Genomic DNA, 25,588 nt, shown 5'->3' with positions numbered 1-25,588 from the left:
TCAAACCTAAATGTAATTACAAAGCAAGCAGAAACAGAAAAACAGACTTTCGTCATGTATAGATGTTATTAATCCGAGTGTTTAGATGGATGGATGGATATTCGTCTGAAGGTATCGCCGGAACGGCTCCGTGGATATCGCTGAAATTTGGCATAGATAAAGAACATAGTCTGGATGAACAAGGACGCGGTCGCGGGCGACAGCTAGTTAGCTATGTGTGAGATCATCAGACAGAGGATAAAGTGTAAGAGAGATAGAAGTATAAAGAGCGAGACAGAAAAAATAAAGTTCCGATTAAAAGAGAAGCAAGGTATTTTTTTTATCTCCAGCAAGAATTTGGAATGACATTATTTATAATTATTAACTGCTGATGCTATCAAAAGTGGTACGGTTAAGAATGTTGAACATTTGACGTGTTATAATAACAAAGAATGAAGATGTTATAAGAAATATTACAAACACAAACACGCTTAAGCTAATAAATATAAAAGAGATAATTATAATTATGTAAGCAAAGCAACATAAAACGATGCACGTGCGCGCGCCTCGTAAACGCAGCAAGAATAGTTCAGAATCTCACTTTAATGATCGTAAACGTCACTTATAAGAAGAGAGCACTGAATTAAGAATAATGTTACACACCGGAGACTAACCGTGGGTTTCTGAGATCATAACAGTTTAAAACATATTGTTGATAGTCTGAGATTTTTTTCTCAGAACCCAACGGTCAATGATATATACGAGGTGTTAAGTTCTATTAAATTGTTTTTCTTCAAGAATAAACTGAATGACCGTACAAACTTCTAATGTATAAGTAAATGTTTAACAAATTTAAATCGACGTTCACCAATTAAAGGGAGTGTAGAAATTTCATGAAAAAGTAAAAATAAAAATTAGCTAAATTAGTATAATTTGAAGAATATATAAAGTAAACGTAATGTCCTAGTCTTGCGAATCCAAATCGCTTCTAAAATATTAGACAAAATAAGATTGTTAAGAAAATAAGTTATGAACACCTTCAGAATAGAAAATGCAATAGACAAATAACTACAAAGTATTCATCAAAGCTTAGTTGTACTCATGATTGTTGTGACGATATAAATTATGTTAGAAATCGATAAGATTCACTCTATTTATAGAACACTCGCGGAAAAGCATACAGAAATAGAAAATATATGACCCGCATGCGTCCGGATGCTAAATATAGATTACGAGACGGCAATGACACGGTTACAATACTTCTATATGTTAACGTAAACTGTTTAGATTAAAATCAATTGATTTTTGTTTGGAAAGTCTTAGTGGTTTTTGGGCGAATAATGAACCAATTTCGATGATGCAATGAATTAACGTTAATACGCAAATGAATATTCAACACTTTCACGTGATAAAAAGCTTAACATTGTTTCGAAATCTAACATTAAATAATGTTGGAATTTTTTGAATGCATTTAATCTTCCAACGTCAATATTAAATAACTTTATCTTATATCTAACATAAAATAATAAAACCAAGCTTCAAGATACAACAAAATCTAAAACAAACATAAGTGTACCGTAAGGCGCCAGCTTACAAAATCTCGTAGACTTCTCTCAACGGACGTCACAATAGATAATGTACAAATCCCTTGCTTTGTTTACTACACCACAAAGGTAGATAGCTCAGACAAACACGTAAATGGAAAGCAAATATTGGTGTAGATCACTATCTATGCCGTGAACATCGGATGATAATAGGGTATTTATGGCCGTGAGAGTAAAAATTTTCGTTAAAAGAAATGTCAATATTTACTTAAAAGAATTGAAGAGAAAGAGATAGCCAGTTGCTTACGATACTTAGGTATCTAGGTTAAAATGCTAGAAATATTTACGTCTAGACCTCTCCAGTAATGTTTTATAAGATGACTAAACTAAAAATAACGGCATCATAAAACTAGACAAATATAATGATAAACTTTGGCGCTTCTAGTGAAATAGAAAAGAATTGGAGGAGAATATTAGGCAGTATGCCAAAGAGTTTCTTTGCCTCGGTCAAGGTCAGACAAAAGGTCAAACAAAATTATTTTTTTATTTTATTTATACTCTACATACATTCGTGGTTTCGGATTTTATAAACTAGTATAGGTATAAATACGTAAAAAACGATAAATGAAACCGATATACGAAGGGTTTCCGAAACCTGCAATCTCTGTAAATCGTCATCCCTGTCATTATCTGTGATAAAATAAAAAACAATCGCAGTTTATTAGTCTCGCTAAAACTCGAGAACGGCAGAACGGATTAATCTTATCTTGGTCTTGAAATATTCGTGGAGGTCTAGGGAAGGTTTAAAAGATGAGAAAAAATCGAATAATTGCCGGGAACTAATTTAATTTTTTTTATTCCACGCAGACGGAGTCGCGGGCGACATTTAGTCTGTAATAAAAAAAACAGATAACCATATGTTTTAAACGGGGATTTTTAACCTCAGAAACCCACAGATTATAAGATATAATTAGGTGCTATATCTCGCAATTTGTTGAGGAAAAGTTATAGCCGCATGTCTGGGAAAATAAAAGTGACTAATAACCTGTTTATTTCCAGAGAAATCGACTGTTAATTAAACCAGTAAATTAATACTAGAAAACTGATAAACTAATAAAACCTACTAGAAATTTTGTGGAAAATAAATTTTATGAAGCATAAATATTTATAAACAGCCAGTTTTGAAAAAGATCAAACTTTTTCCTTAAATGTAGAAACACGTCGTTGCTGAAAAAAGATTTTAATACAAAATATAACCGTATTAGAAATCGACATGAAAAATATTTTTAAGAGTACAGTCAGAACTTGATAATAAGGGAGAGTCCAAGGGACTGCGACATTTTTCTCGCTTTAGAAGTTTCTTGCTCATCCGAGTTTCTTACTAGTCCAGGTTCGACAGTACCAATACCATTTATCAATCCCGTAATGTGAAAGCCTTTATTTTAATAATGATTAACATTGTCAAGAAATTCCTTCTTAAGTAGATATTCCCGGACGGTGTTTTTAATTTAATTTATATATTATCATTACCATATAAATGGATCATTAATTTGAACGGTAATAAAATAGATGAGTCGTTCCGTGGGATTTTGACTGGACTGTATCTTATAATCTTTACTGTGACATGGGTTCATCAGTATCGGTTCATTGATTGTGTCATTGATAGCGATTTGAGCGGGAAACGTAACCTATTCCATTTTATGGATACTGATCATTTGATTCACATAAAGGAGTCAAGAAATTTAAATGATGAACATTTATCGAACTATTCCAAGAAATTATACATCATTATCTCATTATCATTAAACTATAAAATTAATGATAGAATTTAAGATTTTCCTTCCTAGCTATCATTACTAATGCAAAGTAATACTGTTTCATATGCAAAGAAAGTAAATGTTTTTAAAGTATAGATTAACATTAAACGTTAAAACAAATTAAATACAAAAGACTTTTTCTTTTTAACCTGGGTTTTTGAGACCAAAATCTGTATAAACATGACGTCATCCCTGTCATTGTTTTTGACAACACCACAGAGATAAAAATATACTTTAAATTGAGATTTGGACTCAGAAACCTACGGTAAAATACTGACTACGGAAGCACTGTAATACTTCAAGTCATAGTAATCCTTCTAAAGTGATCTAATTATTCACTAAGATACTAACTACGGAAGTACTGTCATACTATCATGTCTTAGTAATCCCCTAAACCTTGTCTAATCTTACAAAACCGACGAAAATCGGGTTAACATCGATAATAGGTACGATAAGAAGCCAACAAAATGGTAAAGCAAACAGATAATTGTGATCGTTTTAAAGTAAATATTTGTACGCCCATGAACCCTTGCACTGATATGAAACATTCATTAAGCTCCATTAATATGGGTGACAAATGTAGGGTATCTTGTTCACATATTGTCCTCTCTCACATTTACTTTGAAAAAACCAGAACAACAATATGTTTCAATATAAGTATTACGACAGTCGAAACCCAGTTACATTTACGCATGCAAAGGAGATTTGTTCGAACGTGTTCAAGCGAGGATAATGGATTTTAAAACATTCAAAGTCAATATTTTCTTTGATTTACATTTGACATGGCTTTTACTTAACTCTCCAGCATACAAATACTGTTTTATGCAATGGAATATTTATAAACAAACATTGAAAGATATTGTAATACTAGGAAGAGAGTGTTTCTAGAGACGATAGTATCCTTATCAAGAGACTTTAATACTAGAAAATTTAATTATGATTCCTAAATTTAATGATCTTTACTAACTTTCTAACTAATTCACTTCTTTTTTATATCATAAGGTGGCAAACGAGCGAGCGGCCACCTGAAATCGCTGAAATAGCGAAGTGACCGTTGCCCATAGACATACGCAATTGCATATGCGTTACCTACCTTTAACCGACGGAGGAGAGGATGCACAAAAAGAAAATATGTTCCCTTCCCATGCATCCTTTCATCCGGAAAGTCCACTTCCACTTCCCATCTTTTCCTTATAAGAAAAAAGGTGGGAAGGGAAAGAGGATTAAATTTGGCCTCCGGAACGCACACTCATCAAACGAAACGCGGAATTGCTTCCACTTCACGCCTGTCTTCTGTTCGGTCGTGGTATTTCACTGGACGAGACGGGCCAATTCGTGCGAAGATGTTAAAGCGGGATCTACCACTGTTTGACACACTTGAAATAGTCGTCTTTGTTCGTCCGTTATTCGTCCGGTGGCACCGACTAGTTTCGAGCTCATCGGGGGCCCTTCATCAGGGTAAGTGGGACTGGTATTGTTTCGCGGACGCGGTGGAAACATTCGTGGGACATTATATAAACTTATATTTTTACGATAACTCACGAAAGTTTGAATAATTTATTACTTGACATATCTTTAGGTAGATAATGAAATATCTTCCGAACATTACTTTATAAGACATGCCTGCTGCATGATAAAATTGACACTAGAAAAGAAAATTCTCCGACACAAAGACCTTTATTTTGCAGTTAAATAAAATTGATATAAGAATTGTTAATTACCGTAAACACAGGAACACCAAGTCCGACGATATACAGCATGATGTTAGTAACAGTGGAGTCTTTGTAGGGATGCTTGAGGGACTCATCGTCGCAGAAGAAACCACGCTTGTACGGATCACCCCATAGGTAGAACGCGAGGATCATAAATCCAACTGAAACAAGAAAATAAACACAATTAAATTTAACATAATTTTAACATTGATTCGATTTATTTGTAAGAAACAGCCATTGATGTTTACAACTAGAAGAATTCTATAAACAACTTTTTCCGCTCTTTCATGTTGATCTTAATTTGACTGCCCAATAAAAGCAAATGTCTAATAATTCATACCACATCTTTTACAATAGCAAAAACACAAAGGATAAGATTGTTGTTTTCATTAAACAGCCTGTAGAAAAAATGTGAAAACCAGGGTTCAAACAAAAATACATCCATCACGAATAAACATTCCTTAATAGTAATATTTTATAAAAATAAATTATATGGCCTACAACAAAATTAGGAAACACAACATAAATCAAACGCCCAATCAATGTTACAACATTAGGATGTAAAAACAGTCGAGAATTTAAATTGGGCCGTGGGGTTCACAACGACCCCTGAGGGAGAAAAAATAAACCATTGTTTCACGGTACGTTTTTACAAAAAATTATGGGCAAACTATTTCAATGAGCACATCATAAATGGAAATTAGATGCAAAAGTATTAAAAAAAACAATAGAAAAATCGGACTAATATTATAAATGAGAAAGGATATAGATGGATGGATGTTTGTTTGTATCTTCAGAACGACTGAACGCATCCCGCTAAAATTTTGCATAGAACATAGTCTGGAAGAACACATAGGCTACTATTTAATTTCTTTTTAATTCCGCGCGAACGTAGTCGCGTGTGCCAGCTAGTTTTTAATAAATGTATAGATATTTAAATAGATTAAAGGGAAGATTGTAGAATTAAAGTGTTAAAATAGAATTTCCGACCTACAGTCTTATCCGTCCATTAGTAGTAAAGTAATAAAAGTCGGGTTTTAAGTATTTATTAAAAGCGCTAGTAGGCTATAAAAATTGAGAATTTTATTTGAATTTAACGGTACTGTTGTTAGCTTGAATCATAAAAAAGCTGTTAGCGTATTGTAGAATGTTTAAATTAAGAGTGATAAATTAAATTAAACAGTTTCTTCGATGCGACAGTGAGTAATTGTTTATTTTTCTCTGTATTAAGAGTAACTTCTTATCTTAGGTTATAAAACATACGTAGCTCACTTATTTTATGAGCGGTTATAGCGCTGAGGTTATAAGTGTGACTTTAACTTGGTTACATTTGAATGAAACTAATTAAAAATGTAATTAACACGGATCCGCAAAAATAGGTTCAGATCGAATATTTTCGATCGTGAATAGCATAAGGTCGAATTAACGGTCTATATTAAACGTGACAATGTAATGCGGAAGGATAATTCAGCCCCAATTCCCCCTACGGTATTAGGAAGCAGAGCGTGACATGCCGCTTCAACATCTGCCTCAACCGACACCACTTGTAATTGCATTCCAAATTGTCATTAAAAAAACGACAGCAGTACAACAGCAGAACTATCCAAGTGTTTTCACTTGCACAAATATATGGTCTCATCCATCCTTTCATTTCGTACTGGGAAAGCTGAGATAACAATAGGTTTATATACGGGTTGGCAGGGGAATAAGAAGAAACACAAATGTGGATATCATGATTATTTTTTTTCTAAATAATCGGTTATTCGAAAGGCGTGACGTCTTATTATGTTTGTTGTGTGTCATTTGTGTTTAAGTAGGTTTTTATATATTTTGTGACAGAAAACACGAACGGGCCAGATAAATTTGTCATACTACATTGCATTTACCAGCTGTTTGCCGTCACCGCACCGCGACGCAACAAAAGGAGTCGAGTTATTCGTGTCAAGAAAACGACGGATTTGTCTTCGTAGCTGCATCTCGTTAACTCAATGAAATGTGAGTCATTCACTGTTGATTTCTGAGACTAAAATCTCTGTATAAAACATATCGTCATCCCTGTCATTATCTTTGAATGGGATAATAATCTGAATTAAAGGGGATTTTCGTCTCAGAAACCCACGGTCACTTGTCGAATACCTTATTAAAACATATTTAGATATCTTTGCTTGGAAAACGACCAAGCGATTGTACTCATTAACCGGTGATGACCGGCTTTTGTTAGGCTTTTTAAATTTCGCAAACGACAGTGGCCGAGCGCAGGCAACGAGAGTAGAATGACGGTCGCATTGGGTGTCGGGCTTTTTTACCCAAATGATCGGCCAAACTGGCTGGTCTGTCCGGCTATTAGGTTTACCGACTTGGCAACTCAAGTTACATGATAGGTTTACTCGTCATATTGAAACACGTGCTGAGTAGTAAATTGTGCCAATCAAACAGCGCACCGTTACAACAGAACAAACAGAGTGACAAAATCTTGGTTGCAACTGTATAGACATAGCAGGGAATCGACAACGCGGTGTTGGATACCAAAATATTTGCTTTCTCACCTAACAGTCAATATTTTCTTAATGAAATTACCGCCAAATTGTAAGCTTATCAATTAGTTCCTATTTATAGATATAGCGATCTCTTGTAACCCTTGGGTATTGCTTAAGTTGAATAGCTATTTGAATAATAGACAATTTTTTCGCAAAGAGAGAACGATTGTCAACAGCAAATTAAAAGGAAAAAAAATATTCAAGTGTATATTCGCAAATATGTGTACATACATGCTACCTTGAAATAAAAATACACAAGGAAAATATGGTCTATAGTAAACGACTATTATGAGTCATCACGTCCTAATTGGGTCAATGACCCGTCGCTCACGTTATCTAGTCGACGTAAGATCAGATTACGACCTCATATCAAATAAGATTTACTGTTGTTTTCTAAGTTTATGAGCGTTGTTAAAATTCTTGATTTACAACATTGTTATGTACTATTCTTATTCATAACATCGTACCTTACGATCTGCTATATTACAGGTCAGCCTATTACCAAATTACGTACCTATAACTTTAGTGCCTTTTTTTTCAGAGGGGAATGCTTTATGCATACTCCGCGCCCCGGGGGGACGCGGTAGTTATGTGGTATTCTCCTCCATAGCGGAGGCATACCCACTAAACCCCTCTGTTCCTCCAACGCATCGGGACGGGACCACGGGCACGCTTTCGCTCTCATCCGCGGCCCATAACTTTAGTGCCTAAAAAACTTATCCAATTATTATTTTTGTTGAATATTACTCAGCTATAAATTAAATTCACTGCTTTTTATCAGGAGCAATTATTTCATCTCACGGACACGGTTTTCCCATAGTTTGTACAGTCAAGGAAAAATACGCTTATAAAATTAAAATTCTGATATACTTAATAGAAAATAATAAATAGATATCACTCATTGTAGAATATTGATTTGCGGTTTTTAATTAAATCGTCACTGCATAAAACAATTAATAAAAATATTATATTCCATTTTCAACAGAAGCAAAGGAGAAGTGTACTGTAAACTTTGACTTTTAAATGACAAGACCTGTCTAGCCTACCTATTGGTGATTTTCATATTCACTTAACGTCCCGTGAAAACTGGCAGGACTTATACAGTACAACAGCGTTTGCCTGCTTAGTCTATTTCTCTATAGTCAAAGACACTGAACTCTTTGACTACTGGACTAACAACGTCTTAAATAAAGCAATAAAATAATTAATAGGGATATAAAAACTATTTATTACAGATAAAAATTACACGAAAGTTTTAAAATAAGCCATTAACACTAATCATGATGACATAAAAAAAAGTATAAATATTTTCATAAAAATTTCTCATACAACAATATTTATAGCGACGTCTAATAAAACTGATAACTATGATTTAAGGCAACTCCGAAACCTAAGCAGACACCCAAAATTAATAGAATGGTTTAAAATAAACTCTTTAGCATTAGTGATAAGGTATAAATTAAAAATAATATAATTAAATAGAGTTTTTTGTAATTTCAGATCTATATTTTTTAATAAGAAAAACTAATTGGTTAACGGTTAACGTTAACGTTGGAGTATATATATTACATTCTGTTGACGTAATTTCCCTTTTCCTGTATTAGTACCAAAAAATTCTATAGTCAATTTACTATCAATAAAAAGAGATTCCATTTAAAATAAACATTTCACTACTATCGCCTGCAAGTCCGTCCGTGTTAGAATTAAAAAAAAAACTTAATTAGTATGTGTTCTTCCATACTATGTTCTACATTTATGCCAAATTTTAGCGAGTTCCATGCAACCATTCTCGAAATATCTTCTAACAAACATCAATCCATCGAAGCATTTGAAATTATCATATTAGTAAGATTTATTTTTAATCAATTAAGATATCAGGCAAAGCCGGGTCGATGACATGTATATAAAATAGTGAAACAGACTATAGCCGGTTCCGACGTAAGAACTGAGGACTGAGGACCGGTTGGAAGGATGTCTTCGGTCAATAACGATTGCACAAATGTATTACGTTACAGTTCATCTAAACAAAAACTTATTTGTTACACAAACAAGTAAATAAACTCTAATATCTAACTGATAAAGATCAAAATCGTCTACTTTATTATTGCGATGGAAAATAGAATCTTTCATTGATAAGATTCTTTTGTTTTTTGCATTTAACAATAATAAATTAGTAACATATTTCATTTTTTTACATCCATAACTCGACAATCTTTGTATGAGAAGTACCAAAAATAGAAAAAAATCATTTGAAATTGTCTCTTATTTAATTTCTGTCAATAATATCCAAATAAATAATTTTAAAGAATCTTTTGTTTAAAACATAAAGACAAAACCAAATACGTATCGGAATTTTTATTAATAACGACTTTAGACGAAAAAAAACTATCGAGTCGCTCAAAGAATTCAATATTGGTATTGAGAAGCGTTTGAAATTTCAAATCGAAAAGAAATATGTTTGATAAACGGTTAGTATTAGATATTGAATTATTATTCAAATGAGCAGTCAAAACAAGAGTTACAATATACGTTTCGGGTTGCGTTGCCACGATAATAAACTTGGTTGTACGGTTTGTATGGCCCTCGAAGTAAAAAGAACGATTACTGCATGAATGGACGCGCTGTTTCCTCGACAACTAAAGGGGTATTACGTACTGTGATAGCAATCGATTACTGATAAATACATTTTGTAATGAAATCCTTAATCATTAATAGTTCATTATGAGATTGTTCTTATAAACTGTGAAATTATTACTAGCTTTTGTAACAATTTTTATTAAATAAATTACATAAAAACTAAATATAAGTTAACTGTAAGAGTTCCGACGTCGTATAACATTTTGTCATCCCTCTCATTTTTAATTACTAGCTGCCACCCGCAACTCCGTTCGTGCGGAATTAAAAAACTACATTAGTAGCCTATGTATTCTTCTAGACAATGATCTACATCTACGCCAAATTTCGGCGAGATCTATATAACCTTTTTGGAGATACCCTCAAACAAACATCCATCCATTTATTAGTAAAAAGGAAGATAATTAATTCTGAAACCTTTTCAACAATAAGTAATCATCTACATATAAAATCGTTTTAGACGATATCAAGTGGCGCTAGTGATTAGTTGCCATCAGCACACGTAATAAACGCTCTGGTCATTTAATGCAGTCGATCCATTGACCCCACTCCTGCGGGATGCGAGCCCCTGCGTTTGTTTTTCAATATTATCGTCCAATAAAATAATAAACCAACGAATTCTGATGCGGACAGGCTTGTCGGGACTTTTTTTGGGATTTGATATCATATGAACTTTAATTTCTGACGATGTAACATCTGCCAAAGCAATATTGCTTGATTTATTTGATTTCTACAAAATAGTACGTATATATATATATATATATATATATATATATATATATATATATATATATATATATATATATATATATATATATATATATATATATATATATGAAAAGACTGATTGATTATTGAATAATGAATGATTAAAATCATGTAAAAATTAATTAATCCAATAAAATCTATAGCTATTGGTTTAAGAAACAAAATTATTATAACAATTTGCGGTAAACCGCGGCCGTTTACGGCACGCTTTTGTAACGACCGACTTTATTTAAACTTCAGTATTCCTAAATGTTTTAGTCGTTATAGACAATAAATAATTAGAAAATTAATTATACTTCTTATAGAAGTCATAAATCAATGAAATGATTTAAACAATTATGAAAATCGACAAAAAGAAGCTTAGGTTTAACCGCTAAAGACAGAACAAAGGACTCAGTGTGAGCGTTAACGAATGTTTGAATACAATTAGTCGTTGGCCATCACAGAGCATCGAGACCTAATTGCAGCAAAGCTTTAGAGCGGTCGCGTATGAGTATTTTTACAACAGTCGAAAATTGCTTCATTGCCGCAGACCATGTCAACGAATAGTATAGGTTCATGTAACTACTATTTTGCATCGCGTCTATTGTAACACGATATAGAAACGATGCAGACTTGAGACTGTATAGATGCGACATCGCGTATTATTCAGGGTTGCTATAGCCTCCATGTAACCCAATTAAATCGATATTATCAGACGATTTTTTGATGAAAACACACCACTATATCGATATCGACACATATGCTCGCCAAACGAGCGTTTGCACTGCTTCAAAAAGACGCAGTGTGTGACCTTCCTAACAAATGTGGTCCCGTCAGAACTCGTCACCGACTTCCGAGGCACCTCGTTAACATAAATTATAATGACAATGAACAAGCCATACCGCGACCGCGTGCCGAGAAACAAATCCCCCGACCCTTCGGTTCAGCTTTCGAATTTTAAAGACATAATACTAAGTGGTAAGTCGTGTTTTATCAAGCTTCAATGATGCCCGGCTTACGATGAACGGTTTCAATATAGGGCGGCAGTTTTTACGATATTTATGAGTAATAAATAAATCTATTTGAAAGGAACATTCTTTTACAATTAAAACATTTCTTGTACTTAACCTTCAAATAACAATATCCATGCTGTCGATTCTTCCAGACAATCTTAATTTATAAATAAAATTGAAGCGATAATTTCAAACATAGAAATAGTCACAACTAATATCAAGTCACTTCAAAACGATATCTAAAATCATGTGATAAAATGTCTTGATGTTTTAGTTAAATAATATTTCATCATACTTCTAAGATAATCTTTGTTACGTGTAGAAATGTAATATTTATTTCCATCATTCATTTATCAACATCAAGTCACTTAATTGGCTTCCAAATTTAGAAGCTAGTTAAAGTCAACGAAAGACGATGATTAAGAGGTTACCGCATATTATTATGATCCTTTTGATAAATGTGTGATGATGATGATATTAAGATGAATTGGCCATGTACCTTAACGTAGATTTAGTATCAGAAATTTACATTAAATAAACCCTTTGTGAGTACTTAATCACTGAGTGCGGCAGATAGTCTAATAAAAAGCATTGATAAACAAACAGCAAAACACTCGATAAAAAGCTACTAAATTATAAAAACATTGAAACAGAAGAGGGAATAAATTCGATGTAAGTCGTTAAATAATTAACGACATAAACCTCGAGACGAGTCGATGGTCCCTCACTACCCATAAATACCATAGAGACGGCAACATTCACACTAGTTCCAATCCATTCACACCACAATAAAACCCCTCGTAAATCTTCAGGCAGACTTTATTCCCCGCGCTCGGGCGGTTGTTAAAATACACCATTAAACAGTAGAACATTCGGACTCTTGGATCTGAAGGATCATTCATAGATCGTAAGAATGGTTTTACCAACTGGGTAAACAAGAACACTTAATTAAATAACAGCTGCATTATAAAACAGCCAGACTTAAGAAGGCAATGTTAAAGGCACTTATAACATGAAATAAAACATTAAAGTCTCCGAAAATTACAAAACCCTATTCTATTTGCCTTAACCAACTGAGGAAACACCTGAACAACAACATATTGTCCCTCTCATTCCCTTTGATAAAATAGAGAAAACAATAAATTTCTGGACATGTATTTGGCAATGGAAACTCCTGGCAAAATGGATCTATAAAAGCACTATGAATAGTAAACAGAACATAACGCGCTGTCTGTGAGCGCATGGCTTGACATTGACATTGATCGAACGCGGCGCGTATTGATGAGTCAGAAAATACAAAGCAATGACCGAGTGTAGGCGATTTTATAAGCCAACAAAACTATTCACCGCAAACTTACATCGAGAATTAATGAAAATTGAAGATCTCTGCCCAAAAGCACGTCAAATCTCGAAATACGATGTAGTTAAGTTAATTTCTTGAAGCACTCGAAAATAGAAAAATCACTAAAAATATTTATGCTGGAAACAGATGCGTAATGTCGAATATTTAAAATATGTCTAGTTAAGGGTTCAATCAGAAGCTGGGTTACGCGGATATTAAAAAAAAACTTCATGAGGTCACACGTGCCCTCCGGGGCGCTTAAATACAGGCAGGGATTCGGTCACCGGTGACCGGAGCGGCGTTTAACGTGTTAATATCATAAGACACAGTCTCAGGTTATCAAAAAAGTCTCTTTAGAAGTAATTGAGAACAACCCACTCCCATAAAAAGTACCCCATACCTTACGGCCATAGACTAGAATTTCCCGTTAAATCGATATAATTATTTTCCCTGTTAACCATTCATCATTCATCGACTAAACATCGCGTTCTATTTCGCACTTGCCCTCGTTAATTCAATTTCATTCAATGTTTATAAATACAATTAAACAGTTGCAATTGTTAATCGATTCTCGAATTACAAGTACAAATCATGCAATCGAGTTATTTTGGTATCGCAAAAGGAAAATATAAAAGGGAAGTGGCGTTTTATAATCACGTATATTTTGTGTTGTTAAGGAAACCATAATAGTAGAAGTTAACTTAAAATTTTGGGTTTCATTTACAAGACAAACAGACACGAATTAACAAGATTTGTTCTTAACTTTTACTATTCAATAATTTCTACATTACAAATACCATGTTTGTTTGACGCTATAAAAGCGAAAAGTTGTAAACTACATTTTATAGTGTAAATGAAATAAAACTGATGTGGAACGAATTTCTGCTTTTGCGCTTCACGCACTGATTTCAAACTCCTCTCTCTACACGCACAATACAAACGAGGTCGCACTTGCGAACAAAAAGACAGAATCTATGTCGCTAATAGGGTTGCTACATTGTACGATTTTTTAAATAAGGCACAATTCAAGGGTTGCCACATAAGTCAATATTAGCAGCAGCAAACCATTATTGTTGCAGAAACTTTGTCTCTCTTAGATATTGAACGAGAGGAATACCCTTTATCAATCCCCTCCAGTAGAAAAACCTCTTCCACTTACTTGCCAGAAGGCGACATTATTATACAAATATTATTAATATTAAAAATGCGAATATTAACACAGATATAGAACATAGTGTGGAAGAACACGTGGTACTAATTAAGATTTTTTAATTGCGTGCGGACGGAGTTGCGGGCGACAGGTAGACTATAAAAAGAAAAGATATAAAATATGATTAAAACTTCAGTTCAATAACTCAAACCATCTAATAGAAGATTCATCTTATATAACACTTTGGTTACTAATAGTCGAAACAAATCATATTGTCACTAGTATATTGGTATCGAATGTATATCCCGGAGCTGTAACAATTATTGCTCCGCGGAGGCGGCAGAGGCGGTACTGCCAACATCAATAACGCCAACAATATGTCAGATAGCATCTACATTCATTGTGTTGCCATTGTGAGTTACTTGAGGAACAATGTTCAATGCATTATGGTAAATGATACCGTCTTCGAATACACTTAGAGGAAATATAAAATTAATTATACATCCTTTTTGTATTATTCATACTTATAACATACCTAGAAGACCTCCCCATGAGTGTTCTAAAACTCCAAATAACAATTTCTACACTATTGAACGTAGAATAAGCGCATGATTATAGATCTGTAAGGAATTAATATGAAATAAAGTAAACCTACTTACGATACCTAAAGATATAGGCTGATCAGAAGTTCAAGTTACCATGCCAGTATTTGCAGAAACTTTTGCAGAAAAAAAGAACATTAAAGGTAAGAGTAACTTACAATCAGTAAAATTACTCCAGCAATACAAGCATTAAACCGTTACAAAATAAAAACAAAAATCCAAACATCAATTAATAACAAATAACACTTACTAATTGCACCGAGAATTTTATCCATGCAATGCACAAGAGAAATATGGTTGCAAATTGAAACTTGCTTACGATTGCAAAATGAATTTTCCTTACAGGAGTTAAGTTTCAAAATGCAATGCATCTATTAGACGTAGTTACCTGTCGTTTGCAGCAAGATTCGAACATGATAAGGTCTGATCGTGTAGGCGCAGCATTAAGAACCCATAAATCTTCCGAGGGCATTAATTATTCTTCATCGTTCGAAAGACAAGAGTCTGTGTGAAGCATTTTATTTCATTAGTCAAGACGACAAGACGATAACATTTGAAGTTGATTTATCAATGTTGATTGCATTAATTTCATTGAGACAATTGAATATGACGATTCTAGTTGTACATTCATCATTTGGATATGTACAAGCAAATAGGGGCCTTACAACAGTATATTTAAATGATAGGTTTGTTTGATCTACGATGTCTTCCCACAATATTTTAATAGTAGTCTTCTGGTATTTTATAAAGTTATGCTGTTTGGTCCTATACTAAAATACCACATCTAGTAATATCTCGCTAATGCTCATGGATATCAGAACTTTGTATAAAGTATCAAGTTGTGGGGGAAGTTTTCCCATGAAGTTCCTTGATATGCATAGAGTAAATTTTCAAGTGTCAAGGTTTTTGATATGTTTTCTTCTGAGGCACTTAACTGATATCTACAATCATAAGACATTAATCGTAAACCAGTCGAACGTTAGAGAGGCTGGAAATGAGCCTGTTGGCGAGCACTTCACCGATCATAACATCGCATTACGTACAATTTTCAAGTAGCCACTTCCCTTTGGAGCACGAAACTAAATTGGCCGACACAATTAGACGCGCGGATGCAATAATTCCGTGGCTTCCTCCCTATCAATAGGAGTGTATTTCGAGTTATCCAGAGCTCGGAATTGAGGCGAAAAGGGGCCTAACAATACTAGTTCCTCTGTGAATTATAAACGAACTGCATTTCTCAACCACTGTGCATTTTGCTCTTCAGTATTCAAAGGAAGCTAGTAATAGGGGGCTATTTTTCCCAACTCTATCGAGTATGTTGCTTCTTTCTTATTCGTAGGCAATGGTTAGGTCTTGTTAAGGATCCGTGAGAGTAAAATCACTCCCTACATAGTTTAAATTAATAAGTGCAAATTACCCACACAAGCTTTAAACGTGCCTTTCAAGACGGCATCCACGTAGTTATAACAAATAAGTAGAATAGAAACTACCAAAATTTATTCGACTAACAGTTGGAAGCCAATTTACATAGCGTAAACGCGGCATGACGTCAGTCGTTTTAAACTGACAAATTGATAAAGATGTCCCACTTTTTTTTACGTATTTCATGTTTAAAAATACAAGCTTTAATATCATACAAAAACCACGAGAAGTAAAATAATGCAATGAAGCTAAGATCTATTCCTGAGCTGCTTATTGAGTCTAATTTGTTTACAACACTTTACACTTATGCAACTGTAAGAAGAGCTGCAGTCAGAAAAAGTAGTAGAGTGTAATTATATTCCAACAATGCCTCAGTGATGAAACATCTATTGAAGACGCATAATAAGTGCAGAGGTAGGTAATAATTAACTTGAAAGACCGTCTAACGTTCCTATACTTCTATAAGTTATATTAATTGATTATCATAAGTTATAGCTTTGAAATCAACACTACAAAAAAATCCAGAAGATAAAATTATAAATCGATAAAAAGGTTGAGTTGGGTCAAAATACAATACTTACAAGGAGATTGAATAAAAAGTTTCGATTATTAACAATAACAAAGTTAACATTAATTTAATCATTGGTAACTAAAGTGTTCAAAATCAAAATTAATCGATAGTTCTTAATATAAAAATCATAACCGTCACAACCCTATCGGTATATTTATACTAAACATACAACCGAAATTCTAATCGAGATACCAGTTCTCGATTTAAAGTGCTTTTATTATCGACATCGATTGTACAGATGGCATTCGGAAACAATCAACAATCTGTCATTACCGCCTACGTAAATCATAACTTGTTCGGTGAATTGGGTAGGTCAACAACTATTTGTCGATAGATGAGTGGCCGACATCGATTGGTCGAAATCAACCGTTATATCGACATATATCTTCACAACTGATTGTACATCCTTAAGTGTAATAGTGTTAAAACAAAAAAAAATGATCGTGTGGCCTCTCTCTGAATCTGCAAAGAATAAACATTGGATGACCTGTTTGCCTTATTCCTACGTATGAATAATCCTAGATATGTCATGCGACTTTTTAAATTGGTGTACCAAAGAGTTCTAAACGAAGTCTTCCTGCTTACAAATGACGCGTGGGCGAATTATGCACTCATAACTAAAGCATTACCCAATTGTTACGTCCCACTAGTGGACTACTCGTATATCCTTAGCCGATATCGAATGTACAATTAGCATTAATTACTACATCCTCTTCCGCGTAATGAGAGCTTTCACTGACTATTAATTTCAGAGTTTAAATAGGAAAGAAACTATCGAATGAGATAACACACCAAATTCAAAATACCTATTTTGAGTGGAAAACGCAATAAAATGTAGAAGCATACAGTTATTAAATGACAAGCAACTGCTCTTTTTCTCACTTGTTAGGTTATGTTAGGTTAGATTAAGCTACGTCTACAAATGTTTAGTTTGTAGAAGAATTCCTGTATTAACAGTTGATATCCAATGGGCGTATAAAGACTTTTACTGACATGAAAACATTTCCCTTCAAGTGTTCATGCGTACCAATACAATTGCTACCAACGATTGTATTACATTTGCATTGCACGTCATTTTTACGCATTCTGCCACTTTTGAATAGTAAAAATCACTTAACCGATTTTTATTGCGTTTAGGGGATAATTACAAATACAATAGAAATCGTACCATACTAGTACGCACGAGTAAATTGCTTATTACTATTCCGTATTCTAATCCTACATATGTTAAGGTACAACGGCAGCTAAACCACATGCAGAAATACTTGCATGCGATATAACAACTACAATCACAAATCTATAGTAAAGTTACTGTAGATTTATTGACTAGAATTGCCATATCTTTCGTTCTATTTGGAAAAAAACGGCAGTATCTGCTTAGTTGTTTTTCCCGTTGGGCCGATCGATCTACCAGTCAATCCGATTAATGATAGGGCGAACGGCCTAACGGGAAATCCAGCATGAACGTAGGTCTTTATTTTAATATCAATTTACGCTTGTACAAATATTTTTATTAACTTCATAAATTCTACGAATGCTGTGGCTTCACATATTTTATTAGGCAACGATGACAACATATAAAAATAACTTTACTTAATATTCAATGCATGTCGTTTACATTTTACTTGACTGTATGTTTGTTTGTTTATGCATAATATTTGCAAACTTTATTACAAATTACATTTTTATGGAAAAATTTACTTATACTAGGAAATTGTCGCGTCTTCACATGAGAACTTACAAAATATTGAAATTAATCCTATCTTTGAAATTAGAGCAAATTACACGCCATTTCAAAGGTTAGGTTTATTCGGGACATCGCAACATAAGTTTTTAAGCTACACAAGTAAAGTATCCCTAAATTTAATTAGGTGTTTCTTGTAATATTATTCAATTTAGTTGACTGCATATAAATGTTGCCATATCTCTGCCACTTGAGTCGATTGAAAGACGCGCGGTTATAAGGTTACAGAATAAAAATAACAAGCGATAAAGAAATTGACTCTTGATTACGTTATGGAATCGTAATATGAGTTTATTCAGTTGCTATACATATTTGGAAACGAATACTTTCACACATAAGCAAATAAAAATGTCGACGATATCTTACTTATATTATAAATGGGAATGATTTGATGGATGGCTGTTTGTTTGAAGGTATCACCGGAACGGCTGCATACATCTCGGTGAAATTTGGTAGAGATGTAAAACATGGCCTGAGAGAACACATAAGCTACCAATTAAGTTTTTTTTTAATTCAGCACGAACGGAGTCGCGAGCGACAGCTAGTAACTGAAACAAAATCTTCAGTTCAGTCAAGATTCGCCGTTTATAGCGTGAAATTGTGACTAAAACTTCGAATGTTTTTTGGATTATCAAGTCAACGAGTTTATTTAGGTTAACATTAGAAATTGGGGCAAAGTGAGAACGGATACAGCTGTATATGAAGTGTAACATAAGAGTTGATAACGCCTCAAATATTGACTCGGCGTCAGCACACGTGGGAACTGAAGCGCCGCCAAATTACGAAAACGAAATTTTTCTAGTACAGTACCATACGCAAAAATCGTCATAGATTAAAGAAGCCATGTGTAGGTCTTTATTCTATGGTAAACTTTGTCTTTTTAATCATTGATCAACTTACTTGTCATTTTTATTAGCATCGTTTATAAATATAAATCGCTTTCCTAACTTAAAATAGCTGAATATTTCTTATACTATCTTTGTATTCTTAAATACATTTGTTATTTATAGTTAACATTCTACAAGTTGTGACGTCACAACCGCGAGCTCGACTTGTACAATTAATCAGCAAGTGATGTACACGACCGCCACACGCAATTCTGACTGATATGTAATTAATTAATTACATTTAGGTTCATAGAGTAATTGTTATTAATTAATTAACGATATAACATTAACTTTGACATTAAGCGGTGCGTTCGTAAATGTAAAGTGAAATTAATTATAGACTTTTAAGAACTATGACATATTTTTTTAAAAGACAATTTAGTTTGTTAGGTTAAACGATTTCATTAAAAAAATTAAGTATTGTTTTAGGTACTAATAGTCTCAAGTATCATTATATTCTTTTAAGAGTAAGCCTATTTTTAGATGGACGCCAATTAAGATCCGAAATGTTTAAGTGTTAAAATATGATGATCTGTAACATCTGTTTTTAATATAATCTATGGTTCTTTAGTGGCGGCAAATCTACCAAAAGACATTCCGCCAGTAATTGTCGACGAAGCATGTTTTAACCGTAAAGATAACGAGTTTTAGTGACGATACACCACTTAAGATGTTGCGCTTTGTCGAGTGTATATTACAAAAATTAAAAGCTGAAAGGCATATGAAGGCAAATAGCTGTAGCCCGCGACTCCGTCCGTGCGTTATTAAAAAAAAAGTAATTAGTAACATATGTGTTCTTCTAGACTATTTTCTATATCTATGCTAAATTTCAGCAAGGTCCATACAGCCGTTCTCAAGATATCTTCAAATAAACATCCATCCATCTAAACATTCGCATTTATAATATGAGTAAGATTTGCTTTTAATAAAATAAAAACAATACATCTTTCTCTGATAAATATGGTAATGGTTACATTGAATTAAATAAAAAGTAATGTACGAGTAATTTTCTGACAGCTGTCAAAAAGTGGCGGTAAAACCGGCCGCCATAACAGAGCGAGTTTTTTTTTCAGGCACAACTTGCTGGCAGCCAGTATAACATATAAAGGACCTCTTTAACGGATACGGTTAATCTGACAGGTCACGGGATAGCGTCGGATGTTTTGACAGCGCAGCAATTACCTGCCAGATTGTTTGGCGGCCGATTGTGGCAGTGGTTCACATCCTGTGCACAGCCCACGGCGGGGGATTGGGCTTGCCACAGATAACTAACGAGTTGTAATGTTGGCAATTAACTGAGCATTATCTGTCACGAAACATCAACGAATTGCGTTCCACTTACATTACTATGAGCGATAAACATTAAAAAACTGGATTCTTTTCTTTGTAACTTTAATTTCTTTATGTAGAAAGTACTGGTTATTTTATACTGGAAATGAGGTCATTTACCACAATTAAAAAAAATATATATTTCAAGCCTCATTTAATTCTGATTCATTACCAAACGAAGGCAACTTCAAAATTTAAAAATAAGTCAGTCAATAGATCTTTGTTACTATTTCAAGGTCACACAGCTGGATTATTTTTTTTATTTCAATACAGTAAGGCATCTCGAACAGCTCCCATATACTGAGCACAATCAACAAACAACTCCTACGCAATGGCGACTCGAACCGCCGACAAATGCATGTCAGACATTAACAAATACACAATCGAACGTTTCCGAGTGCATCGGGAATCGGGACAGACAGGGTCATTACATTACGGTCACCAAACAACAGAGCTATTTTAGTATAGTCCCATATGCAAATTAGGGTACCTAAATATTTTAGTTTTTCAATTTATCACAATAAAGATAATAGAACATTTCATCTTAGTTTTTTTTTAATTCCATGCGGACGGAGTCGACTGGCAACTAATTCAAACAACATTATAGCGTGTACGCACTTATAGATAAGAATTAATATGCACTATTTATTTGCAATAAACAAGCTATTATTTCTCGCAACAGAGCTATAAAAAGTAATTATGTGTTTCTAATTAGTGTCAGTTATAACAACTGCTAAGTTTAACGCACTTTTTCTTGATAATTTTTTGCACATTTTGCGTTTATCCCGTGTTGCTCACTTAAAGTTTGGTCACACTATTCCTACTTAATACGGTCGCTGAATGCGCCCACTGTCCGTCTGGGAACTGCGGGTGCGCATTGAAGCGACGCGTTAATGCGCGAACCCAAACTGTTAATTTGCTATATCCGCAATGTAACGTCACAAATAACGGTTAACGAAAAGGTTACAGTGATTTCTTTTTAATTTTCTACGCTGCCATTTATTATTAATTAGTTGTCGCCCGCGACTCCGTCCGCACGGAATTGAAAAAACTTAATAAGTAGCCTTTGTGTTCTTCCAGACTGTATTCCACATCTAAGCCAACTTTCATCGAGATCCGTCCTATCGTTCTGGATATACCTTCAAACAAACATCCATCCAAACATTCGCATTTATAATATTAGTAAGATAGTAATAAGTAAGATATGACGAAATTACTTTACAAATACGAAACCCTCATTATTTTTGTCAGTTATAAATAAAATAGGGACAATATCTTTACGTTGTTTTTGTCAATTAGTACCACTAAGCTTTTAGGAATTAGCGGACAAACAGATGGCATGAACAAAACTAGAGCGACAGTAGTTTTATTGGCACGATATAAATCCAAAAATTGACAATCATAAAGCAATTAAAAATGATCGACAGTTGTGCTACAGATGTCTAACAGTCAACTTTTTTTGAAGTAATTACTGTTATTATGCCCCGTTTTCATTATGCCAGCTCAGTAAGCCGCGCTCGAAATCAGTGTTAACAACTGCCCTAATGAAGACACCCACTAAAGTCAGTAAGCCAGTCTGATCGATAATTGGGATGAAGTTTTACTTTTCAGGCCAGTTCGCCCATTCCTCCGGAACTGGTATAATGTAGACGGTCTGTTACTATTATAAGTCAATATTTTATACATGTATGGATGGATTGTGAGAAAGAGGATATGCGTAAGGAGGAAGATATGACGGCTAATCGAGATTTATGAAAGTGTACATACTGTGCTGACACTCCATAGGGAAAAATATGACAATGATGATTTTATAGAAAGAAAAGAACAATTTCTATGACAAAAATATAACAGTGTTGAATCAACTATGCCGGAAAGATGTTCAGTGAATAAAATAGGTCGGTCTCAAAATATCCATATCCAACGTCAAAAGATAATTAAAGCGATCCAAAGTCACAGGAAAAATGTGTCAAAATTAACGTTAACGTTAAACAAATAGAAACATCAAACACGTTATAACAAAAAGTGACATAGAACAAGTAAATAATTTTAATCATAAAAAATACTTTTTATTCCGTTTTATTGCAATTATTTTTGTAGCAAAAACAATATTAGTATTATTTTAGTTAATGCGGCTTATAGAAACATGTAATTAGTATTCGATCCCTCTTGATTACATTCTTGGCAACATTTGAAAGTGGAGAGATTTAATTAAAGCACTTTATCTACTAGTACAAATTCAACAAGTGAATTGAAAACGCCCTTAACATCGACGTTATAATATTTTCTATGAATAAACTTATACCAAAGCATTATGAAGTACAGTCATGACACTTTGCGGTGTTCCACTTACAGAAACATGCCTATTTTGTTAAAAATAGGCAATTAGTACAGTGTGTTGTGCAAACGACGGCGTTCTAGTAAAAAGCATTAGCCATATAGCAGTAACCCATTGTTCGTACAGATACAAAACTACGTCCTATCCGCGTCGTCTGTTACAATGTAGAATATCGCCAGATTCCCCGATAGTACCTCAAAGCTATATTTTCGGCTTGGTTTCTCATAGGGGACATTACGCAGTTTTATGATAAATTAAAAAATAAACTAAATTTATATTTATTAAAGCTTTCCAATAGTTTTCATTCCAAATAGATTTTTTTTTACATTGAAAGGTCTAAAATATAATAAGGAGGTAGATTTTAGTATCAAATTGTTTTATCTTACATTACCAATTCAACCCAACCAAAAATTGGAAGAGTAACCACTTTATTAAAAGCCACAAAATCCTTCCAAAAAATTTTACTCTGTATGAATCTGTTATACTTTAGAAGACCATTTATATTCTAACACTGAAAAACCCTTTAGTAGAAAATCTCTAGATTTAATTATCTTAGCATCATAAACCTTAATTTACATATAATTAATATGAACAAAACATTTGTTACAGACAGACAATTTATTGTATGTACTCGACTGACAGTCAAGGATTTTTTTTGTACAAACACATAAGTGCAGTGTTTTACTGCAGATTCTAGGAACTGGGTACACAAGGGTCCTTTATTCTGTTCATTTAATGCTCCTTATCTACTATATTGATATTAAAATGGCAAATATATTAAACTATGATATTCATGGTTGTATAATTCCTATAACTTTATACAAAGGTTGAAAGTTTGTCGGTTTAAATTAGAAGATAAAAAATCAATTACTGTTGAGTGTGGGATTAATATATATTACTTATATATGTTTCATAATTAAGAATAAATAGGTTTTAACATACAGGTAGGATTACCTTAGTAAAATTAATGGAATAAGAAATATTATTAAATACAACAGTAAACTGCTCTCCAGTAAAAAGTTTTTATAACTTAAGTTTGTTGTAGTAACAAAATAAAAAGCAAAATATTATTAGTGTTTAAAAATATATTTTGCCAGTATTTTTTAAAAGATAGGATTAAAATAGTTTTAATATAAAAAATCTTGCGCTGATTGTATAAGTATTAGTTCTATGAAAACTTTAATTCTGTGACATATATTTTTAATCAAAAGATAACTGAATTCAGTGCAAATATCTAGAATAATTATATGCGGCAAAAAGTTAAATAATGCTTCTTATCACATTGCAACTGACGTCCTAGTTTTTAAAATATATTGCACGACTACATCCTAACTAGATACCACTAAAAATATTAATAGGGGAAGCGAAAACAGTTCAAGGTCACAATTGTGTAATTACAACAAAAAACTTTAACTGAAGTAAGAATATTTTGATATAATGCGATAAAAAATATGCAAATTTTTAAACTTACTGCAAAACAAAATAAGGAAATCCAACAGAATTTTTCGTATAATCATTCTCGAGTCACGGTCCATTGTCGACGAATGATTGCGAGAATTTCTTTCCATTATAAAACACTCGAATTAAAATAAAAATCCAGAAAACTACTCTTTCTAAACGTCAAACATGTAAACGCGAATGAAATGAACTGTCAACTGACAACATAAGACACGTCAAACACGTAGCGCATGCGCGCGCCGACTGTTGCCGGGAAAATAAACGCACACCGTGTTTACGAAGTACGCTCGAGTTATCAATAAATTATACGCGCGTTGCGAAACAAACCTTAATAAAAATAACGGATCAAACAATCAATGAAATAAAGTATTTTTATCAAATATTCATTAGTATATTAATATTGTTAATTAAAAAAATGCATTTACTTTTAAGGCAAAGGTTTGGATAATTCTGTTTAAATTGCTTTCACCGGGGAATCTGCAATAGTATTTTAATTATAATCGTAGGAAAATCTAATGTATAATTACAGTGTGTTATGATATGTAAAACTATATTTTTTGGCGTGTGTAGACCTGATTATGGTTACGTCTTTCAATGCTATAACAAAGCGATTGTCGGGGTTTGATCCCTATACGTTTAATAGTAAAAAAAAATGTCACTTTGTATTTATTATTTTTTACATCAAGTGATTAAAAAGATACAGCTGTTGTAGCATTATTCGTGAATTTGAAAAGTAACATCTTAACATTTCAATCAGAAAAC

The 25,588-nt window shown here is 33.3% G+C and overlaps 1 protein-coding gene across 1 annotated transcript in view; it reads right to left on the bottom strand.

Moving 5' to 3' along the window:
- Window positions 1–25,082, bottom strand: part of LOC106114322 (putative phosphatidate phosphatase) — a 60,779-nt gene extending 35,697 nt beyond the window's left edge. The window contains exons 1-2 of the mRNA XM_013307477.1: window positions 24,840–25,082; window positions 5,062–5,213 (exon numbers count right to left, since the gene is read on the bottom strand). Coding sequence (XP_013162931.1) covers window positions 5,062–5,213; window positions 24,840–24,936 — 249 coding nt within the window. The 5' untranslated portion in view covers window positions 24,937–25,082. The remainder of the gene's footprint in view (window positions 1–5,061; window positions 5,214–24,839) is intronic.
- Window positions 25,083–25,588: the final 506 nt, after the last annotated feature.

The sequence above is a fragment of the Papilio xuthus genome, unplaced genomic scaffold (assembly GCF_000836235.2).
Source record: "Papilio xuthus unplaced genomic scaffold, Pxut_1.1 DF828142.1, whole genome shotgun sequence".
Taxonomy (NCBI): domain Eukaryota; kingdom Metazoa; phylum Arthropoda; class Insecta; order Lepidoptera; family Papilionidae; genus Papilio; species Papilio xuthus.
This window is presented reverse-complemented; position numbering and strand designations above follow the sequence as displayed.